The sequence below is a fragment of the Amphibalanus amphitrite genome, unplaced genomic scaffold (assembly GCF_019059575.1).
Source record: "Amphibalanus amphitrite isolate SeventyFive unplaced genomic scaffold, NRLGWU_Aamphi_draft 001585F_arrow, whole genome shotgun sequence".
NCBI lineage: Eukaryota > Metazoa > Arthropoda > Thecostraca > Balanomorpha > Balanidae > Amphibalanus > Amphibalanus amphitrite.
Genome location: NW_024883078.1, coordinates 108509 through 131224, shown reverse-complemented (window position 1 = coordinate 131224; position 22716 = coordinate 108509). Strand labels below are relative to the sequence as shown.

The following is a 22716-nucleotide window of genomic DNA, read 5'->3' as shown; positions in this document are numbered from 1 at the left end:
AATAAATTGGGCCTTCAAGTACATTCAGTTCAATTTTTTTTTTTGTCCTCCCGGCAAGCCATGAGGCTATAGCCGGGGGAGGGGGAAAGTTAATAGCTGGCAATTGGCCAGGTCTTCCGTTTACGTTACGTTAATGCCGGCTATTTAATTCCGGCCCAAGAACTAAGACAAAGGCCATTTTCAGCTTAGATGATAAATTCTTACGTAAGTGCATTTAGCATCACGCATGTCCCCTGAATCTATTTTTATATACCGTTACCTGGGCCCGCTACATGACGCTACCAGCAGCACTTTTCCCCTTTGCCGCTGGCAAATGAGTGACGATGGTGACCGCCGCCATTTTGAAGTGAACGTTTCAGCGCCGGTTTTTTGGTCTAGCATTGCAATAACTAGGATTAATGCTCTGATTGTCACACAGCAGAAATTGGCGGAAACCTTCATAGTCGGAGAAGGAGACGTCAGACGACACTGGACACAACACACTCAACACACCCGTCCGCACTCTGCGAGCCGACACAACGGGACAGGGGACGCGCGGTCCCCTGTCGCGGTCTCCCCCTCAATTAGCCGGAGGCGAGGACCGGACCGCCCGCTGCCGGCCGTACAGTCTTTAAAAACGGTCAGCGGTCGCGAAATGCCAGTCGGTACGGTCTCTGCTGAAAGAGCACATCGCACGACCGGTGGGCCTTGCATACCGTGACACTTGAGTGGCATCGGTGGCACCCGAATAAAAAATGCCTACAATAATGCCGCCTAATTCCCATGGGAGTCCACGGGATTGGTAGTTTTCCCGAAGAGTCTTCGGAAAAGGTATGTTTCCGTGATAATTATAAGGGTGACCGAGAAGTGACCATAAAAGGCATTCCGAAAAATAGGCCATCAAAGCTTTTTCCCGTGAGAATATTCGGAAACAGGTTCCTCGCCCTTTCTGTACCGTTTTCCGACTATTCTTCGGTAAAGTTATGTTTGCGTGAGAATATTCGGAAACAGGTTCCTCGCCCTTTCTGTACCGTTTTCCGACTATTCTTCGGTAAAGGTATTTTTCCGTGAGAATATTCGGAAACAGGCTCCTCGCCCTTTCTGTACTGTTTTCCGGCTATTCTTCGGTAAAGGAATGTTACCGTGAGAATATTCGGAAACTGGCTCCTCGCCCTTTCTGTACTGTTTTCCGGCTATTCTTCGGTAAAGGAATGTTTCCGTGAGAATATTCGGAAACAGGTTCCTCGCCCTTTCTGTACCGTTTTCCGACTATTCTTCGGTAAAGGTATTTTTCCGTGAGAATATTCGGAAACAGGCTCCTCGCCCTTTCTGTACTGTTTTCCGGCTATTCTTCGGTAAAGGAATGTTACCGTGAGAATATTCGGAAACTGGCTCCTCGCCCTTTCTGTACTGTTTTCCGGCTATTCTTCGGTAAAGGAATGTTTCCGTGAGAATATTCGGAAACAGGCTCCTCGCCCTTTCTGTACTGTTTTCCGGCTATTCTTCGGTAAAGGAATGTTTCCGTGAGAATATTCGGAAACAGGCTCCTCGCCCTTTCTGTACCGGTTTCCGATTATTCTTCGGTAAAGGTATGTTTTCGCGAGTACCTATTATAAGGGTGACCGAGATGTGACCATGAAGGGCATTCCGCTAAATACACCATAGAAGTCAATGTTGTGTGCTACTAGGGAACGATCGTCTGAATTTGTTGCATTGAAATGCTACGGTCTCGGTAAGATTAATAACAAACGTCTCCTAATTATGATAACAACCTCACGAGACAAGCCCGGAATCGTCTATTATTTAAACCCCTTTAAAAGCAAAGCAATTAGGTAAATAATGGAATTCTGGAATACCGCTACCGCCCACCGGCACGACCGCCTGGCACAACAGCTGACAGCCAGGCGACAGCGGCCCCAACCTTATCCTGAAGAATATTGGCAGCGGCTGCCCGCTGCCGGCCGTCTAATCGGCCGTATCTGTGTTCGTGCTGCATTCGTGTGACAATATACCAATTACTGTGACTTACTTGTGCTATGTTAAAGGGACCCTCCCAGTTCCCACCTTCAAAAAAGTTTATGAAATGGCATGAAAGTGATGTCGCTCGGTTCAGAAAGAGCGAAAACGAATATCTACCAAATTTCACCGAAAAATATTCACCGGTTTTCATTTTTCAAGATATTAGACTTTTACTTTTGCTTACTTTTTGGGATCTCCGCTGTTCCTAGCGACTTTATTTGGAAGCAATAGTTTGGTAGCTGAAAGTGCGGCACTTATTGCGCGCAAAGCAGCATATACCACCGCGTGCTACAAAACGTTTTAGTCAAACATTTAAAAATCGTTAGATATCTGCGCTATATTTCCGATTTAAGGCATTAAGGTGGGAGGGTCCCTTTAAGACGTGTCTGTGCCCCATGCCAGCCTTTCCCAGCGCCCGTATAGGCACGAGCCACCGCCCGCAGTGACACCTCGTCGCTCAGGTGGCGCATGCTAGTTCTAACCTCGCTCCCCAGATGACACTAGCCGTCCGCACCAGGGGTGATACTGCACCGCAAGACACATTTAAAGGAAATAGTTCACTTTCACGAAATTATTTTTTTTGCAATGGATTTATGATTTTTTATGTTCAAAATGATCAGCAAAGAAAATAAAACCTATTTATAACAAAAGATTATTTCTATATTTTGATATAGGAAGAACTTTTCAGTTTCTGTAAGGCACAGGCGATCCAGTATGAAAAGAGCATGGGTCCCGAAATTCTTCAGAAACTAGAGAAATTATCGCGGCCACCGGCATTTGGGCGATCTGCTGCTGCTGAATGTCCTTATTGATCAGTACGAGAATTTCTCTAGAGTTCTCGTAGATAATTTCTCTAGTTTCTGAAGAATTTTCGGTACCCATGCTCTTTTCATACTGGATGCGAATATATGCAAGGCACACATCGACACCTTTTTCGGGACGAGAAATAGAATATCTTTGCCTAGGGTGATCGTTGGGCTGTAAAAGCTCCTGATTTATGCTCGTCTCAGCCCAGGCTACGGAACTGCTATTCCAGTTCAAAACCCATGTTAAAAAGTGAACTATTTCCTTTAAGAACGGAGAGGCAGCTGCGGCCATGTGGGTGACAACACGTGATCGCCTGAGGCGGTCGGGGTAAAAATATTTTACCCTTGAATGCTGGATGCATGCACTGCGACTTTTATTATAAGAATGAAGAGCGTGTAATCGACGTGTAAAGCGTGTAAAGGCGTGTAATCGACCGTATCCGGGACGATACGGCGAGGGGGGGGGGGGGGTCGTACCCATTTCGCACCCGCCCCCTCCCCCCCTTGGCCGGCGCGTATGTAGAAAACCAATAGGTCCGGCGAGGGTTTTCATTATGTTGACTTGCTTAAGCATAAAGGCCTAAGCATAAAGCATTGTGGGGACTCGGAAGGGGTGAGACTAAATGCTTACTTCGAAATCTAAGCTGCGTTGCGGCATTGGCGGTTATGTGCGGCGTGTATGCCGCATGATTAGTAAGCGGCGACCACTAAATTAAAAATTCAATAGCTTCGACCTGTTTTCAATGGATAACACTGCATACCAAAAATGTCCATCGCTCTCGTCATAGGATATTTAGATTTAAATAACTAACTTATCTACATCATTGTTTTGAACCAAATTAATACTCAGCCGCGAACGTATAAGGTATAACCCCTTGCCGTTTCGCTCCTGATCAAGCTAGAGCTTCGCGGAAAAAACGAGCGTGTTGCCCGTGACGAGAGAAAGCCGATGATACCCAATTTTAAGGTCCTAGGTTATCGGTTGACCTTCCAGGTCAGGTCAATGACCCAAAAGGCGGGAAAATTGGGACCTGTTAGAACGTCGTAGTGTGGCTGCTATGGGGTTTTTCGGGGTGCTGATCACGAATATCATGCTAGTTTTGATCACAGATGATGTCTTCATTCATTTAGGCCAGGTCGGGTTAGGTCAGGTCAGGTCAACCAGTAGAGGTCCTGCCAGGTATTTGTAGTAGGTGTCAACCGCCTCTGACAGCCTCGTAACATGTTACGAAGGCACCAAAACTACTTTGTACTAACGTTCATGTGGTTGCTTAATTCGAATTCAGCTCGAAAAAACTGACCTAGAAACATGTCAAACTCGAAAAAGTGAACCGAGGTCACCAAAGGTCAATGACCTGACCTGACCTTCAGGTGACCTTGACACCCACCCTAATGCATGGGGGCAACATCATATCACATGTTTGAACGCTTGAAACCACGAAAAGACTGCAAACGCGCTGCTAATGCGAGCCGACATACGCTGAATCGCGGTTCCGGCCAAACATGGTCTCGAAAAGTAGGTCACAGGTCAAAGGTCATTTGGGTCAGGGTCATGAAATTTTCAGGATGGGTGTTAAATTGATCAATGCGAGGGTACTGAAAGTTTCGTCGCGATCAGCCGCTTTTTAAGCGAGTTATTCGCGAAAAACCTTAGGGGGGTTGCATCCACCCCCCGCCCCCCCTGTGCGGGCGAGGTCATGTTTTGATAGCAAGACTGAAACAGACTTTTTTGGGTAGCCAGGAAATCGCATGCCAGAGCCCATTCAAATTCTTTTATCGGCCTTTATATGCACCAGTCGCATACAGGTACGGGATTTAGCATACGATTTCCAGACAATCGAACGACTGTTTGGAGACAACAAAGGAAGGAATGAGTGAGTTAAGTTGAAAGTATTAATTTGGTTCAAAATGATGATGTAGATAACCTAGTTATTTAAAGCTGAATATCTTATGACGAGAGCGGTTGGCATTTTTGGTATGCAGTGTTATTCATTGAGAACCGGTCGGAGCGTTTGAGTCTTTAATTTAGTGGTCGCCTCTTACTAATAATGCGGCATACACGCCGCACATAACCGCCAATGCCGCAACGTAGCTTAGATTTCGAAGTAAGCATTTAGTCCCACCCCCCCCCCCCCGACTCCCTACTCTGAGTCGTTGCCAAGCAACCGTTGGCATGACAACCCATCTGGGCACTCCGATTGGCTAAGGTTTCCCGCCATACCGGGATCACGGATTATGAAGGATGCTCAGTTGCTATATACATATATATATATTCATAAGGAGTCGGCACTCTCCGGGCGGTCCTGTATCAACATTGAAGCAAACCACCGCTCCCTCTGGTCAACCACTGGTTCGGAGTACCGCCGGTAGGTAGCAGGGCACTCTCCGGGCGGCCCTGTATCAACCAACATTGAAGCAAACCACCGCTCCCTCTGGTCAACCACTAGTTTGGAGTACCGCCGGTAGGTGGCAGCACCTCCTTGGCGTTATAAAGTGGTCGATGTAATCGCTGCTCCCTCTGGGTGAGCACTAATTCTCAGTATGTCCGCTAGGTGGCAGCACCTAACTAACCTACTTGGAAGGCTGTTGATTTAATCATCACTCCCTCTGGGTAGATACTAATTCTCAGTATATATGCTAGGTGGCAGGACGTTTTAGGTGAGCGTAGGTTCTCCATTTAACGGTAACCGGACAAAAGATCGTAAAGCAGTCTGAGCAGAAGATCGTATGGCAGAAGATCGCAGGAAGTTGATCGTGGACTCGGAAGGAGAGACACTGCGTCCATATGAAGGCGTCCTCTCCGAGCCCAGAGATCCCTCTACGTCTCCCGGTCCACCCTCTGTCCGACGGTTGGTTGGCGATATGGACTGCAGAGGTCACCACCGTCCGTGGAGCCATTCAGCCCAGCCAGATGTCTGGCTAGTGGTTGGCGATATGGACTGCAGAGGTCGCCACGGTCTTTCGGCTCGCTGCACTGTGTGCGGCGCTGCTCCGCCTGTGGTGGCCCGTGGTGTAGACATTAGCGGAAATAGCGGGTATTTTGGCCGTTACGAGAAGACATCCCATCACTCTGTCCTAAGCTGTCTCAAGCTCTCCGGAGCCCCGACTCCCTACTCTGAGTCGTTGCCAAGCAACCGTTGGCATGACAACCCATCTGGGCACTCCGATTGGCTAAGGTTTCCCGCCATACCGGGATCACGGATTATGAAGGATGCTCAGTTGCGGCTTAATTTGACTCAACACGGGACAACTCCCGGACACCGTAAGGATTGACAGACTGACAGCTCAGACAGACTGATTGTGATTATGTATGGTGAATTTCTAGTTAATCCAACAATAAATATGGCAGTTAGTTGCCTGCTAAGGGTAAGATGTCGCCGGCTGGAGCGGGATCGGCGGCCGACGCGGGAAACGCGGCAATCACAATTTTGTGTTTACACACTCATAATTCAAATTTTTATCTGCCGATTTTCAAAATTTATGGACCAGAAGATTGCTTGTACATTTCTTAGTCTTCACACAAAATCTTAAGCGAATCCAATGTAATCAGCGGTAACGAGCGCGATGTAAAGACGGGACCATCCCGCCCCGGCACAGTCTACAATTCAGGCGGGCGGCGCGCGCGCAACGGCTGGCAGTGGCCGGATGTTTGACTTTACACCGCTATTAGTAGAAAAGTTGTGAGCCGATTTTCTTATTTCTTGCACGAGAAGATCTGCAATTCAATTCTGCACAGGTAGCTGAAATTTCACATCAATATTAGGTTTGCGGCGCGAGTTTTTAGCGAAAAACAGGAGGGGTGCCCCCTTCCACTACGCGTGTTAAAAGGTTCGTTACTCTGTCAACTTTGACCGATTTTTGGAGATTAGGGAAGTAATCTAGCAACACTGACTGACGCGGGTTCCGTACATAATTGAGTGTCCTACACGCTCATTATTTCATCTTAGGGGTCGAACAAATTATGGCAAAGTTAGAGACCAAAAACCAAACACGTTCGGCAAAGTCGGCAAAGTCGGCAAAGCCCATTGGCGGTGATCGGCAAGTTTCAGTTCCGAAACAAACTGTGTTTGAATAGTTTGACTGAAGAATCCCTCAGAGCATCTGCTAATAGGAATGTCAGCTGCCTTATTCTCAATTTTCCTCTCGCCCAACTCACCAATTCAACCAGGTCTCACCGCTCAAGTCATCATTGTGATTATTGGTGACCTGCCACATGCGTACATTAAAAGGCTTCGTTACCCTGTCAACTTTGACCGATTTTTGGAGATTAGGGAAGTAATCCAGCAACTCTGACTGACGCGGGTTCCGTACATAATAGAGTTTCCTACACGCTCATTATTTCATCTTAGGGGTCGAACAAATTATGGCAAATTTTTCAGTAGCGTTAGTCAGTGGCGGCCGCACGGCTTCGTGTTGCGGAGGCCGACACGGCGGTCTCTCGTCGAACATGTGTTGAAGCCCATCAATACAATACTGGCAATACCATATAAATCAACAATACACACAATACAAGTCGATAGTAAACGCCGGTTGCCGTGCCACGCTGCCTCAGACATTCCCGGTAGGTGACAAGCGTAAAACCACTGGTCGTCGCGCGGCCGGCTGTATACGACGCCGCGCTGCCCGGCGCCGTATGTGTTTTCAGTAGCGTTAGTGAGTGGCGGCCGCACGGCTTCGTGTTGCGGCGGCCGTTAAATACGCGTCAATACACGTTCAATGAACGTCACCAAACGTTCAATACACGTCAGTATAATACAAGTCCCATAAGTAGCATCTGCCGAGGCTTCATTTCGTCCAAGTCCGCTATGTAGCAATCTGCAATGGTACTTTTTCTATGTAGCAAAGCAGAGGCAGATGGCCGAATCGCTGAAAAATTAAGTCCACTATGTAGCAAAGCAGAGGCAGATGGTTGAACCGCTGAAAAATTTTAAATCTGTTATGTAGCAATCTGCTTGCAGGCCTGATCCAACTGCACATCTGAAGTTACCATCATGTAGCAGTCTGACAATGTAGCAAAACGAGCATCAGATGCGCTTATGTAGCATAACCTGACATATCACCCTGGTATCGCCCGGGCTGACAATCCCTAATGTAGCACATCTGCTCCGAGTCCTTATGTAGCACAAAAAAATGCTACATAGTAGCACCTGCGTATTCATCTGCATCTGCATTTGCTACATAAGGTAGCATCTGCACCTTATGTAGCAACCTGCATCGAATTTGCAGATGCTTCATAGTGGCATATGCATGCAGATCAATGTTAAAATGCTACATAAGGCCATACCGTGACGATACGAATCTTTTCCTCAGACACATGCCTGACACACGACGGTCTAAACCCAGCTCACCCATCATCAGTAGGGTAAAACTAACCTGTCTCACGACGGTCGGTTCCTGCGCCTCATATGCTACATAAGAAAATCGATTTCAGAAAACTGTTTGTAGGGCTATGTAAACCTTTGTCTGCTATAGCTGTAGGCTAAGTTTTGTTTCCTTCCCATTCATACTTTTCTTGTAGGTGACCGTCCCCTGTTGGTGCAATCTGCGTCAGATTGCTACATAAGAATATGGAATGTCAAATATCTAAAACATCAACTATCTGTTTTGAAATATTTTTATGGCACGAGCATGCCTCTCACTTGTACTTTGCTGTCCCACACCTTTTTTAACTTAAGCACTTTATCTTCAACAAAAATTCACATGTAACAATTTCTTTTTTCAATACCAAGTTATGAGATGTTGCGGAAGATGCCTTTTTGTCTCGGGATTACGGGCATGTCCGAAGTTGAGTGATGACTTGCCTAAAAGGGCTCCAAAAATGACTTTCCCTGCCACTTATGAAGCAATCTGACATCGCCGCAACAAACATTTATGCTTATTTCTTTGCAAATATAGCTGATTGAAAACCGTGGTAGAGACCAAAAACCAAACACGTTCATGTATCATCGGCAAATTCGGCAAATGCCATTCACGGTGATCGATGAAGCTTAGTTCCGAAACAAACTGTTTTTGATTGGGTTGATTGAAAAATCACTCGGCCCATCTGCTAATTGGAATGTCAGCTGTCTTATTCTCAATTTTCCTCTCACCCAACTCACCAAATCAACAAGGTACCATCGGGAAATTCGGCGAATCATATTGACTGTGAGACTCCGAAGCTGGTGAGAGGAAAATTACGAATAAGACAGCCGACACTCATTGAATGATCTGCACCGCATTTCTGTTGTTGAGAATGTCCATCTTTTTGCTGCTGAAAACGCCCCTGCCTGAGCCAAGGGCGCTCACACCGTCCCCGGTCTGCGGTCTGTGTGTCTGTCTGCCTGCCACTGGCACCGCGGGGGGTGGGGTAAGGGGTGAGGCGCGGCCAGAGCTCCCGGATGTTCCGGCTCACTGCCACGCCCCAGCGCGTCAAACGGCTCGTCTAGTCGGGCCACGTGAGCATGAAACCGTCGACTATCGCGGTCGACGGATGCAACGGATTACAGCTCGTCGCCGTGGCTGTCCGCAGGCAGCCCGAGCCCGGCCAATTTTGTTTTGCCTTTGTGTGTATGATTGATTAATATTTGTTTTTTTTTTTTTTTTTGGGGTGGGGGAAAAACAAAACGCACAAATATTACAAGCATGCTGTCCAACAAATGCCATTCAACTATGAATAATGACACCACCATGTTTCTCGTGGCGAAGCAGTGCAGTGCCGTAGGCAATGTCTTAGGAGAGGTTACGGGCGAAACTAATCCAAAACCTCGCCGGCGTTTGAAACCACGGTTTCGATAGTTGATGATTGCAGGGGCCAAACGCGAGGGGGAAGTGGGGGTCGTACCAACCCTCCTTGTGCAGTCGAAGGACGTTAAATGGCCTGTGCCGGCGAGGGTTCAGGTTAAGTGGTTATGTATCTAATGCATAATCACTTAACCTGAACTTATTTGATTTACTTTTGCCTGCAATCTGCGATTGCAGATTAATTAATTATCTATTAGTGATAACTAGAATACAGGTTTACGCGATAACTGTATGTTTTGATATGCATGATTAACGGATGCATTAGTTTGGGTGTAGAAACTTGCATTTTTATTGGTATTATTTGTGTAGAACTGGGTAACTGCTTTTGATTGAACTGTAAAGCATGATGGTGATGCATGCGAGTTGTTCGAGCCCTTTGTAAGTTAGGATGTTACTCAATTCAACCCTACCCTACCCTACCCTACCCTTACACTACCGTACCCTACCCTTACACTACCCTACCCTACCCTACCCTACCCTACCCTACCCTACACTACCCTACCCCTACCCTACCCTACCCTGCCCTGTCCTGCCCTACCCTACCCTACCCCTACCCCTACCCTACCCTACCCTACCCTACCCTACCCTTACATTACCCTAACCTACCCTATACCCTACCCTACCCTTACACTACCCTACCCTACCCTTACACTACCCTACCCTACCCTACCCTACCCTACCCTACCCTACACTACCCTACCCCTACCCTACCCTACCCTACCCTGCCCTGTCCTGCCCTACCCTACCCTACCCCTACCCCTACCCTACCCTACCCTACCCTTACATTACCCTAACCTACCCTATACCCTACCCTACCCTGCCCTACCCTACCCTACCCTACCCTACCCTACCCTACCCTACCCTACCCTTACATTACCCTAACCTACCCTATACCCTACCCTACCCTGCCCTACCCTACCCTACCCTACCCCTACACTACCCTACACTAACCTACCCTACCCTACCCGGTAACGGTAGCGCTGGCTTACACCTTCTCCGCCGGCGCCAAGGTTGAAACTAATCAAGGTCACGTTTATTGATGTCCGTGAAGTTAACGTCAGCAACAGCAACGAATACAGCTTCGGATTCAGAATCACTTCAAAAACTCATATCAGGTCAATTGGGGGACGGGGAGCAAGAATATGACCTTTATTTAGCCCTAGCTCTTACCCCTTACCCTTTAATTGACCCTTAAAGGAAGGGGCGCGTCAAAAGTGCCTCAAGGGTTCGTCTGATCGCCAAAATAAGGGCGGTAATCGATTTCTCGGGTCAATATCTAGCCGCGGCCTTGGGTTCCAGATGTGTGCACCCTACCCCTTACCCCTTTATCGGCCCTTAAAGGAAGGGGCGCGTCAAAAGTGCCTCAAGGGTTCGTCTGATCGCCAAAATAAGGGCGGCAATCGATTCCTCGGGTGAATATCTAGCCGCAGCCTTGGGTTCCAGATGTGTGCACCCTACCCCTTACCCCTTTATCGGCCCTTAAAGGAAGGGGCGCGTCAAAAGTGCCTCAAGGGTTCGTCTGATCGCCAGAATAAGGGCGGTAATCGATTTCTCGGGTCAATATCTAGCCGCAGCGTCGGGTTCCAGATGTGTGCATCTTACCCCTTACCTCTTAATCGGCCCTTAAAGGAAGGGGCGCGTCAAAAGTGCCTCAAGGGTTCGTCTGATCGCCAGAATAAGGGCGGCAATCGATTTCTCGGGTGAATATCTAGCCGCAGCGTCGGGTTCCAGATGTGTGCATCTTACCCCTTACCTCTTAATCGGCCCTTAAAGGAAGGGGCGCGTCAAAAGTGCCTCAAGGGTTCGTCTGATCGCGAAAATAAGGGCGGCAATCGATTCCTCGGGTGAATATCTAGCCGCAGCGTCGGGTTCCAGATGTGTGCATCCTATCCCTTACCCCTCAATCAGCCCTTAAAGGAAGGGGCGCGTCAAAAGTGCCTCAAGCGTTTGTCTGATCGCCAAAATAAGGGTCGCAATCGATTCCTCGGGTCAATATCTATCCGCAGCCTCGGGTTCAAGATGTGTGCATCTTACCCCTTACCCCTTTATCGGCCTTTTTGAACCTGAGGCTGCGGCTAGATATTGACCCGATGAATCGATTGCGACACTTATTTCGGCGATCAGACGAACCCTTGAGGCACTTTTGAGGCGCCCCTTCTTTTAAGGGCCGATTAAGGGGTAAGGGGTAAGATGCACACATCTGGAACCCAAGGCTGCGGCTAGATATTCACCCGAGGAATCGATTGCCGCCCTTATTTTGGCGATCAGACGAACCCTTGAGGTACTTTTGCCGCGCCCCTTCTTTTAAGGGCCGATTAAGGGGTAAGGGGTAAGATGCACACTTCTGGAACCCGAGGCTGCGGCTAGATATTGACCCGAGGAATCGATTGCCGCCCTTATTTTGGCGATCAGACGAACCCTTGAGGCACTTTTGACGCGCCCCTTCCTTTAAGGGCCGATTAAGGGGTAAGGGGTAAGATGCACACATCTGGAACCCGAGGCTGCGGCTAGATATTGACCCGAGGAATCGATTGCCGCCCTTATTTTGGCGATCAGACGAACCCTTGAGGTACTTTTGCCGCGCCCCTTCTTTTAAGGGCCGATTAAGGGGTAAGGGGTAAGATGCACACATCTGGAACCCGAGGCTGCGGCTAGATATTGACCCGAGGAATCGATTGCCGCCCTTATTTTGGCGATCAGACGAACCCTTGAGGCACTTTTGACGCGCCCCTTCCTTTAAGGGCCGATTAAGGGGTAAGGGGTAAGATGCACACATCTGGAACCCGAGGCTGCGGCTAGATATTGACCCGAGGAATCGATTGCCGCCCTTATTTTGGCGATCAGACGAACCCTTGAGGCACTTTTGACGCGCCCCTTCCTTTAAGGGCCGATTAAGGGGTAAGGGGTAAGATGCACACATCTGGAACCCGAGGCTGCGGCTAGATATTGACCCGAGGAATCGATTGTCGCCCTTATTTTGGCGATCAGACGAACCCTTGAGGTACTTTTGCCGCGCCCCTTCTTTTAAGGGCCGATTAAGGGGTAAGGGGTAAGATGCACACATCTGGAACCCGAGGCTGCGGCTAGATATTGACCCGAGGAATCGATTGCCGCCCTTATTTTGGCGATCAGACGAACCCTTGAGGTACTTTTGCCGCGCCCCTTCTTTTAAGGGCCGATTAAGGGGTAAGGGGTAAGATGCACACATCTGGAACCCGAGGCTGCGGCTAGATATTGACCCGAGGAATCGATTGCCGCCCTTATTTTGGCGATCAGACGAACCCTTGAGGCACTTTTGACGCGCCCCTTCCTTTAAGGGCCGATTAAGGGGTAAGGGGTAAGATGCACACATCTGGAACCCGAGGCTGCGGTTAGATATTGACCCGATGAATCGATTGCCGCCCTTTTTTTGGCGATCAGACGAACTCTTGAGGCACTTTTGACGCGTCCCTTCTTTTAAAGGCCGATTAAGGGGTAAGGGGTAAGATGCACACATCTGGAACCCGAGGCTGCGGCTAGATATTGACATTGACCCGAGGAATCGATTGCCGCCCTTATTTTGGCGATGAGACGAACTCTTGAGGCACTTTTGACGCGCCCCTTCCTTTAAGGGCCGATTAAGGGGTAAGAGGTAAGATGCACACATCTGGAACCCGAGGCTGCGGATAGATATTAACCCGAGGAATCGATTGCCGCCCTTATTTTGGCGATCAGACGAACCCTTGAGGTACTTTTGACGCGCCCCTTCTTTTAAGGGCCGATTAAGGGGTAAGGGGTAAGATGCACACATCTGGAACCCAAGGCTGCGGCTAGATATTGACCCGAGGAATCGATTGCCGCCCTTATTTTGGCGATCAGACGAACCCTTGAGGTACTTTTGACGCGCCCCTTCTTTTAAGGGCCGATTAAGGGGTAAGGGGTAAGAGCTAGGGCTAAATAAAGGTCATATTCTTGCTCCCCGTCCCCCAATTGACCTGATATGAGTTTTTGAAGCGATTCTGAATCCGACGCTGTATTCGTTGCTGTTGCTGACGCTAATTTCACGGACATCAATAAACGTGACCTTGATTAGATGACGAAGCACTCTGGTGAACAGCATTATATGTAATATATTTAATGGAATAACCTTCTGTTCAAAGTTCTAGAAATTGCCAAAAGTTACCAAAAACACTTGAATATATTTCGGAGGCGTTCCTTCATCGGTTCAAGTCACTTGAACCGATGAAGGAACGCCTCCGAAATATATTCAAGTGTTTTTGGTAACTTTTGGCAATTTCTAGAACTTTGAACAGAAGGTTATTCCATTAAATATATGACCTTGATTAGTTTCAACCTTGGCGCCGGCGGAGAAGGTGTAAGCCAGCGCTACCGTTACCCCCTACCCTACCCTACCCTACCCCTACCCTACCCTACCCTACTCCTACACTATCCTACCCCTACCCTACCCTACTCTACCCGCTACCGTTTGTTGTCAAAGGTTCAATAGCCTGCCTGGGCCTGTCTGCCGAAGCCACCGATCCGATTTCGTCGGAAAATACGCGTAACGTTATCAAAACACGGTCGCATGCTTGAGTCATTTTCACAAAAGTTTATTGACTTTTCGATAATATCTTGGGTGGATATTGGTCAGAAAAGAATGCTCTTTCCGAATATGTAGGTTTCATAACGATTGATCATCGTTTTCAATACATTTTGGTGTTGTAAAGGACATCGCGCTCCGTGCAAATCAAATTTTCAAATTAATTTTTCATTATTAAAGAAATGGTACGGATCGTCACTTTTTATTTGCTTTCCTATTATTACACGTACATTTGTCTGCAAAACGATACAATACCGACTTCATTCCGTCAAGCCGTTTTCCAGCGGCATCGGTTTTCTTCCCACAATGCATGAAATCGGTCATTTTTTCGCAACTGGGGGTGCTGTCTTGCACGTGGCGCGTGCTATGCTATGAAACTATATCAATACGATAGGCCCATCTCTCGTCTATCCAATGGTGGCCACCCCATCTCCCTGCAGCCTCCCATCGCCGAGTTATAAGCCCGGGAAAGGAGCGCTGCAGGCCCGATTTTCGCCGGCCACGTGTTAAGCCTATGGGAGCACCCTTTTGCACGTGCCGACGGCGCACCCCTGGGCTAATCCGTCCCAAATTTTAATACAAAGGCCGCCCACGCCCACAGATTCGGCATGCCAAATTTCACGTCGATACGCGGCGCCTTTCAGGCGCAATAAGACACATAAGGCATGACGGATTACGCACGCACGGACAACTTATAAATCATAATATAGATTAATCACTAATAGATAATTAATTAAATTTGCGAATTAATAATAATTAATGAATTATTATTAATTCGCAGGAATTGATTAATTTCTGCGAGTAACTTTTTCCTCGTCGCCGTTGGGGAGACGGTTAGGTTAGGTTAGGTTAGGTTAGGTTAGGCTAGGCTAGGCTAGGCTGGGTAAGGTTGGGTTAGGTTAGGTTCGTTTCGGCTAGTTAAGGCTGGGTTGGGTTAGGTTAGGTTCAGTTCGTTTAGTCAAGTTTGGGTTGCGTTAGGTAAAGTTAGGTTAGGTTAGTTTGGGTTAGGTTCGTGTGGGTTGGGTTAGGGGCTCGGTTTGGCTAGTTAAGGTTAGGTTAGGTTAGGTAAAGTTCTGTTTGGTCAGGCTAGGTTGGTTTAGGTAGTCCCCAGTCCCCAAAGCGTCCTGTAGTCCACAAAGCGGCAAAAATCCGATCAGGCAATCTACGCAACACCTCTCTGGTCCTGAGAAGGACCTGTTTCTTGCTTGCCAGCCTGCCGGAGCACGGCAACGGCACAAGCGGCCTAGGCGCGCTCGCCGCGGATGCGACGCGCCAGCTGAATGTCCTTGGGCATGATGGTAACACGCTTGGCGTGGATGGCACACAGGTTGGTGTCCTCGAAGAGGCCGACCAGATAGGCCTCGCTGGCCTCCTGCAGGGCCATAACGGCACTGCTCTGGAAGCGCAGGTCAGTCTTGAAATCCTGGGCAATCTCGCGCACGAGCCGCTGGAACGGCAGCTTGCGGATGAGCAGCTCGGTGCTTTTCTGATAGCGGCGGATCTCACGCAGTGCCACTGTGCCGGGCCGGTACCTGTGTGGCTTCTTGACGCCGCCAGTGGCCGGCGCACTCTTGCGAGCCGCCTTAGTGGCCAACTGCTTGCGCGGTGCCTTACCGCCCGTGGATTTGCGTGCTGTCTGCTTTGTGCGAGCCATTGCGTGGGTTAAGTTTCGCGGGTTTTTTTCTCTAAGACATAGACTTGAATTTTGAAAGCGCACGATTGTACAAATGTACAGCATGCGTTCTTTTTCAAGAGGCTACCCGCTTGGCACACAGACGGCAACACCTGTACTTATCGAACCTACCTGGCGCTGAAGGTAGGTACCACCAATTACTCGCCAAGATGACGGGACGTGGCAAGGGCGGCAAAGGATTGGGTAAAGGAGGAGCTAAGCGGCATCGTAAAGTTTTGCGTGATAACATTCAAGGAATGACATAATCGTGACACAAAACGTGAAAAGTACAGAACCGTGAGACAATCCGTGAAACATGACCTCGTTGCCACGCCGCCACACGGCGTCCCGCCGGTCGCAGCGCGATGCGCCGGGTGCCGTTCGCTTCAGAATTGATGCTGCTAGCACTGAACACTTGTCCCGTTGCTCTCCGACTTGTCATTGCACCGGTATTCACTTGCAAAGTCGGCCCACTTTCGCCACCGCTTGCCCGACCCCTCAAGAGAGCGTGAGACTTTGAGTGAAATTGGTACAATATCGTGAGACAAAACGGGAACGCTTGGAAAACTTTGATTCGCCCTCGCTAGATGGCGCCACCGCTCGGCAACTAGTATGATTGGCAGTCCCTAGATGGCGCTACTGCTCAGCAACTAGTGTGATTCGCGCTCGCCAGATGGTGCTGGTGTAGGGATAGTGCCAACCTTGGCCGCACCCTTGTGCCTCGAGTACAATTTTGTGAGACACCGTGTGACCGCTGGTATTTCGTTACACCAATAGCACGGTGACATTGTAACATCTCGACACAGTTACCGGCTTCTCTGGTGACGATGATATGCGTTTCTCGATCGACTTCATACAACACAGCAACAGCCTTCGGCAGTCTTGTGCAGGTACCATTTGTTTGTTTGTTTTGTTGGGTTAGGCCCTTTGACCATTTCACAGCCGGAAGCATGGATGATTTGAGGACAACCACTTCAGGTAGCTACATTTCTACGGACACCATTTAAGGTAGCAGCTCGACTAAATTTACATCGGGAACACATCGGACACTACCTACCATTTTTTGTACATGCTCGTCCTCATTTCTGATTACAATGTTCCCGTCAGGAAGGTCTGACGAACATCTCAGTCAGCCCCAACCACACCTAAATGCCATACTTTGCTATCTTTACTCAATGTTGAGGTCGTCCGGATTTCTCTGATGAAAATGTACTTTACCGATGTCTCATGAAAAAGTTTCCGTCCCGGTAAGTCTCATGAAAATGTCACCCAGCCCCGACGGCACCTTATTGCCACCATATGGTCAAGGTCGTCCAGATTTGTCTCATGAAAATGTCCTCTCCCGATATCTCTCATGAAAATGTTCCCGTCCCGTTATGTCTCATGAAAATGTCCTCTCCCGATATCTCATGAAAATGTTCCCGTTCCGAAAAGTCTCATGAAAATGTCCTCTCCCGATATCTCTCATGAAAATGTTCCCGTCCCGTTATGTCTCATGAAAATGTCCTCTCCCGATATCTCTCATGAAAATGTTCCCGTTCCGAAAAGTCTCATGAAAATGTCCTCTCCCGATATCTCTCATGAAAATGTTCCCATCCCGTTATGTCTCATGAAATGTACTTTACCGATATCTTCCATGAAAATGTTCCCGGCCCGGTAAGTCTAATGAAAATGTCACCAAGCCCCGATGCCACCCTTTCGTGAAGGCTGTCCGGATTTGTCTCATGAAAATGTCCTCTCCCGATATCTATCATTTAAATGTTCCCGTCCTCGTGTCATGAAAATGTCACCCCTCCAATCAGTAGCGGCAGAACACTTTCCCATACGCCGAGATATCCCTTAAGCATTATCCTAGCCGTGTGGGAAACATTTGCACGTGATCTTTCCTGCACTGTTTTCCGGCACGGGTTGATGACCTACAGTTCTGGTGATTTTTTGATAAAAATCTTAAAAAAGGTGATTTCAATAGTTAAATTGTGAGTTTCTGAATAGATATTAAACGACGTATGGGAAATATCTTACTGAACTTGCTCTGGGATGAAAAATGGAAACCTCGGTCTTCAAAAAATCTCCGGCACTCGGCTACGCCTCGTGCCTACAATTTTTTAAAGACCTCGGTTTCCATTTTTCTTTCCCAGAGCCGTTCAGTAATATATATTCAATTAACGGGGGGCACTGTCGACTTGTGTTCCCATTCTTTCCATGCAACGCCCATAGGGCTAATGTTACAATGCCAAAATCAAAGGGGGCACGGTGCCCCGGTGCCCCGTTCCGCCGCCTATGCCTCCAATCCGAAACGCCAATATTGTCTCGCTCTCCAATGACCCACCAAATAGTTGAATCATTGCTACAGTTGGCCCAATATCGGCCTCCCGTCCGCCACCGCCGCAAGAAACAGCCTTAGGGATTTAGGCCCCTAGGGGATTTTCCTGTGCAACTTGGCAAAAGCAGACAAGTTTTGCCCTCTAAGATATGCACCAGGCTTTTTTATAGTTACTACTTTGTCTCGTCACGTCCCGTTATGTCTCCGGAGCGTCATTGGAAGTCGGTTACATTTTAACCTTTGGGCCAAATTTAGCAATGAATATCTAATTAGTGAGCAATCAAAAAGCAACGAGACAAGTTTGGCATCCTAGCAACATCGATTTCTAAGCACAGGGCACCCAGCAGAGCGCTCTGCCGTTAACGGGACGCCTTAGAGTGGCGGTGGGGCGAGGGCATGCTTCACGAAATTTCTCACGAAAATGTACTGTCTCTTACGACGGTGGCGGACAGCGTGCGGAGCTTGGTGACGTGACGTCACAAGAACCCGCACTGAAGCGTCCGTAGCGATGTCTCATAAGGTCTTTACATTAGTGCGGACGCTTCAGTGCGGGCTCTTGTGACGTCATATCACCGAGCTCCGCAGTAGTGGGAAGGAGGGGATGCCGCCGCCGCGTGCCAATCGTGACAGCTGGTGCCGGTAAACTCGGGGTTACTATAAAGCGGGGTGCTCAGAAAACAAAAACGAAATAAAGTAAACCGAGTAGATTGGAGTGGAAATTGCTGGGAAGAGTGGAGAGCGGAGTACTGCGCCCAGAACCATTATCGACGGCTTAAATGTCACCCCTCCAATCTGAAACGCTAATATTGTCTCGTTGCTCTCCAATGACCCACCAAATAGTAAATCATTGCTACGTTGGCCCAATATCGGCCCCCCCCCCCGTCCGCCACCGCCGCAAGAAACAGTACATTTTCGTGAGAAAGATCGTGAAGCATGCCTTCGCCCCACCGCCACTCTAAGGCGTCCCGCTGACAGCAGAGGGCTGCACTGGGTGCCCTGTGCTTAAGAATCGTTGCTGCTAGGATGCCAAACTTATCTCGTTGCATTTCAATTACCTACTTATTAGTTATTCATTGCTGAATTTGGCCCAATATCCACCCGCCGTCCACCAGCGCCACCAGAAACAGTGCAATTTGGCAAAACGGACAAGTTTTGCCCTCTAAGATAGGCACCATGTTTTTGTTTTCTAATAAGTAGCTAATGTCTCGTTACGTCCCGTTATGTCTTATGAAAATTTCACCCATCCTCGGCGGCACCTGATTGCAACCCTTTGATCTGCGTCGTCCTGGTGCGTCCAGATTTATCTCATGAAAATGTGCTTTACCGATATGTTTCATGAAAATGTTCCCGTCACCGTATGTCTCATGAAAATGTCACCCAGCCCCGACGGCACCTTAGTGCAACCCTTTGGTCAAGGTCGCCCAGATTTGTCACATGAAAATGTCCTCTCCCGAAATCTCTCATGAAAATGTTACCCAGCCTCGACGGTTCTTTCTTGCCATCCATTGATTGAGTTGGTCCGGATTTGTCTCACGAAAATGTTCTCTTCCGATATCTCATGAAAATGTTCTCGTTCCGAAAAGTCTCATGAAATTGTCCTCTCCCGATATCTCTCATGAAAATGTTCCCGTTCCGGAAAGTCTCATAAAAATGTTACCCAGCCTCAACGGCTCCTTATTGCCACCCTTTGGTCAAGGCTGTCCGGGTTTGTCTCACGAAAATGTCCTCTCCCGATATATGTCATGAAAATGTTCCCGTTCCGAAAAGTCTCACGAAAATATCCTATCCCGCTCTTATGAAATTGTTCCCGTTCCGAAGTCTCATGAAAATGTCCTCTCCTGATATCTCTCATGAAAATGTTCCCGTCCCGTTATGTCTCATGAAAATGTCCTCTCCCGATATCTCTCATGAAAATGCTTCATTTCCAGTAAGTCTCATGAAAATGTTACGCAGCCTCGACTCCCACGAAAATGTCCTCTCCCGATATCTCTCATGAAAATGTTCCCGTTCCGAAAAGTCTCATGAAAATGTTCCCTCCCGATATCTCTCATGAAAATGTTCCCGTCCCGTTATGTTACATGAAAATGTCCTCTCCCGATATCTCTCATGAAAATGTTCCCGTTCCGAAAAGTCTCATGAAAATGTCCTCTCCCGATATCTCTCATGAAAATGTTCCCGTCCCGTTGTCTCATGAAAATGTACTTTACCCCCAGTCCCGACGGCACCTAAATGCAACCCTTTGTTCAAAATCGTCTGGATTTGTCTCATGAAAATGTCCTCTCCCGATATTTCTCATGAAAATGTTCCCGTCCCATTATTGCAACCTACCCGTTTTTTTTTATCAAGCACACCTAATCATTGATAGCCGTTTTCATGACGGGCTCCTAGGATGTACCAATATTTAACAAATCAAGTTCAGTGAGGGATTAAAATGCCCTTGCTGCAGCCACGTGTGCGGTTGTGGCGTGTTGCAGAATCACGGTACACATTCACGGCTATTTTGAAAAGGCAATGAATTGTCTTTACAGTGGAGGTAGACAGATGCTGCGCAGAATGTCTCATGTTTTTTTTTCTAACTAGTACTTGATGTCTCGGTACGTCCCGTTATGTCTCATGAAAATATCACCAAGGCTCGGCGGCACCCAACTGCAACCCTTTGATCTGAGTCGTCCAGGTGAGTCCAGATTAAGGTCATGAAAATGTACTTTACCGAGTGTCAGGAAAATGTTCAGTTTTTTTCGTTTTTTCCAAGAAAAAAGAATGAAACATCCGTGCGGACGCTTCAGTGCGGTCTGTTGTGACGTCACGTCACCAAGCTCCGCAGTGGTGTGAGGGATGGGAGGCCGCCGCCGCGTGCTAATGGTCCCCGCGGCGACGGCTGGTGCCCGTAGACTCGGGGCTCCTAAAGTGGGGTGTTAAGCCTGGAGTTCTTCAGGAAGACGAAATCGAAATAAAGTAAACCGAGTAGATTGGAGTGAAAATTACTGGGTAGAGTGGAGAGCGAAGTCCGGCGCCCAGAACCGCTATCGACGGCTTCAATGTCACCCCTCCAATCTGTTGCTCTCCAATGACCCACCAAATTGTAAATCATTGCTACAGTTGGCTTAATATCAGCCCCCCGTCCACCACCGCCGTAATAAACAGTGCATTTTGCATTTTCGTGAGAAAATTCGTGAAGCAGGCCTTCGCCCCACCGCAACTCTAAGGCGTCCCGTTGACGGAAGCGCGCTGCGCTGGGTGCCCTGTGCTTCAGAATTGATGCTGCTAGGATGCCAGATTTGTATCGTTCCTTTTTTATAACTCATTAATTAGTTATTCGTTTGCTAAATTTGGTCCAATATACGCCCGCCGTCCACCAACGCCGCAAGAAACGGTACATTTTCGTGAGGAAAATCGTGAAGCATGCCCTCGCTCCACCGCCACTCTAAGACTGACGGCAGCGCGCTGCGCTGGGTGCCCTGTACTTTAGAATCGATGCTGCTAGGATGCCAAACTTGTCTCGTTGCTTTTTGATTACTCACTAATTAGTTATTCATTGCTAAATTTGGCCCGATATCCGCCCGTCGTCCACCACCGCCGCCAGGAACAGTGCGTTTACGTTAAAAATTAACCGATTTCCAATGACGCTCCCTACTCTTCTTGGTGATTGGCATTCAAATGTTTTTGAGCTAATCTGCGTTTTCCTAGACGAAACCAAGCTCGGACACTATATAGCACGAAGCTCCGAGTATACACCCAGCCTCGGCGGCACCTAATTGCAACCCTTTGATCTGGGTCGTCCAGATTTGTCTCATGAAAATGTACTTTACCGATATGTCTCATGAAAATGTTCCCGTCCCGATATGTCTCATGAAAATGTTCCCGTCCCGTTATGTCTCATGAAAATGTCCTCTTCCGATATCTCTCATGAAAATGTTCCCGTTCCGGTAAGTCTCACGAAAATGTTACCCAGCCTCGACGCCGCCTTATTGCCACCCTTTGGTCAAGGTCGTCCAGATTTGTCTCATGAAAATGTACTTTACCGATATGTCTCATGAAAATGTTCCCGTCCCGATATGTCTCATGAAAATGTTCCCGTCCCGTTATGTTTCATGAAAATGTCCTCTTCCGATATCTCTCATGAAAATGTTTCCGTTACGGTAAGTCTCACGAAAATGTTACCCAGCCTCGACGCCGCCTTATTGCCACCCTTTGGTCAAGGTCGTCCATATTTGTCTCATGAAAATGTACTTTACCGATATGTCTCATGAAAATGTTCCCGTCCCGTTATGTCTCATGAAAATGTCACCCAGCCCCGACGGCACTTTATTGCCGCCCTTTGGTTAAGGTCGTCCAGATTTGTTTCATGAAAATGTCCTCTCCCGATATCTCTCATGAAAATGTTCCCGTCCCGATATGTCTCATGAAAATGTTCCCGTCCCGTTATGTCTCATGAAAATGTCCTCTCCCGATATCTCTCATGAAAATGTTCCCGTTCCGGTAAGTCTCACGAAAATGTTACCCAGCCTCGACGCCGCATTATTGCCACCCTTTGGTCAAGGTCGTCCAGATTTGTCTC

At 48.2% G+C, this 22716-nt stretch overlaps 1 protein-coding gene across 1 annotated transcript; it reads right to left on the bottom strand.

The window, feature by feature from the left end:
- Window positions 1-15339: 15339 nt before the first annotated feature.
- Window positions 15340-15842, bottom strand: LOC122373997 (histone H3). Its single transcript, XM_043352490.1, has one exon. The coding sequence runs from the start codon at window positions 15815-15817 to the stop codon at window positions 15407-15409; it is 411 nt and encodes a 136-aa protein (XP_043208425.1). The 5' UTR covers window positions 15818-15842; the 3' UTR covers window positions 15340-15406.
- Window positions 15843-22716: the final 6874 nt, after the last annotated feature.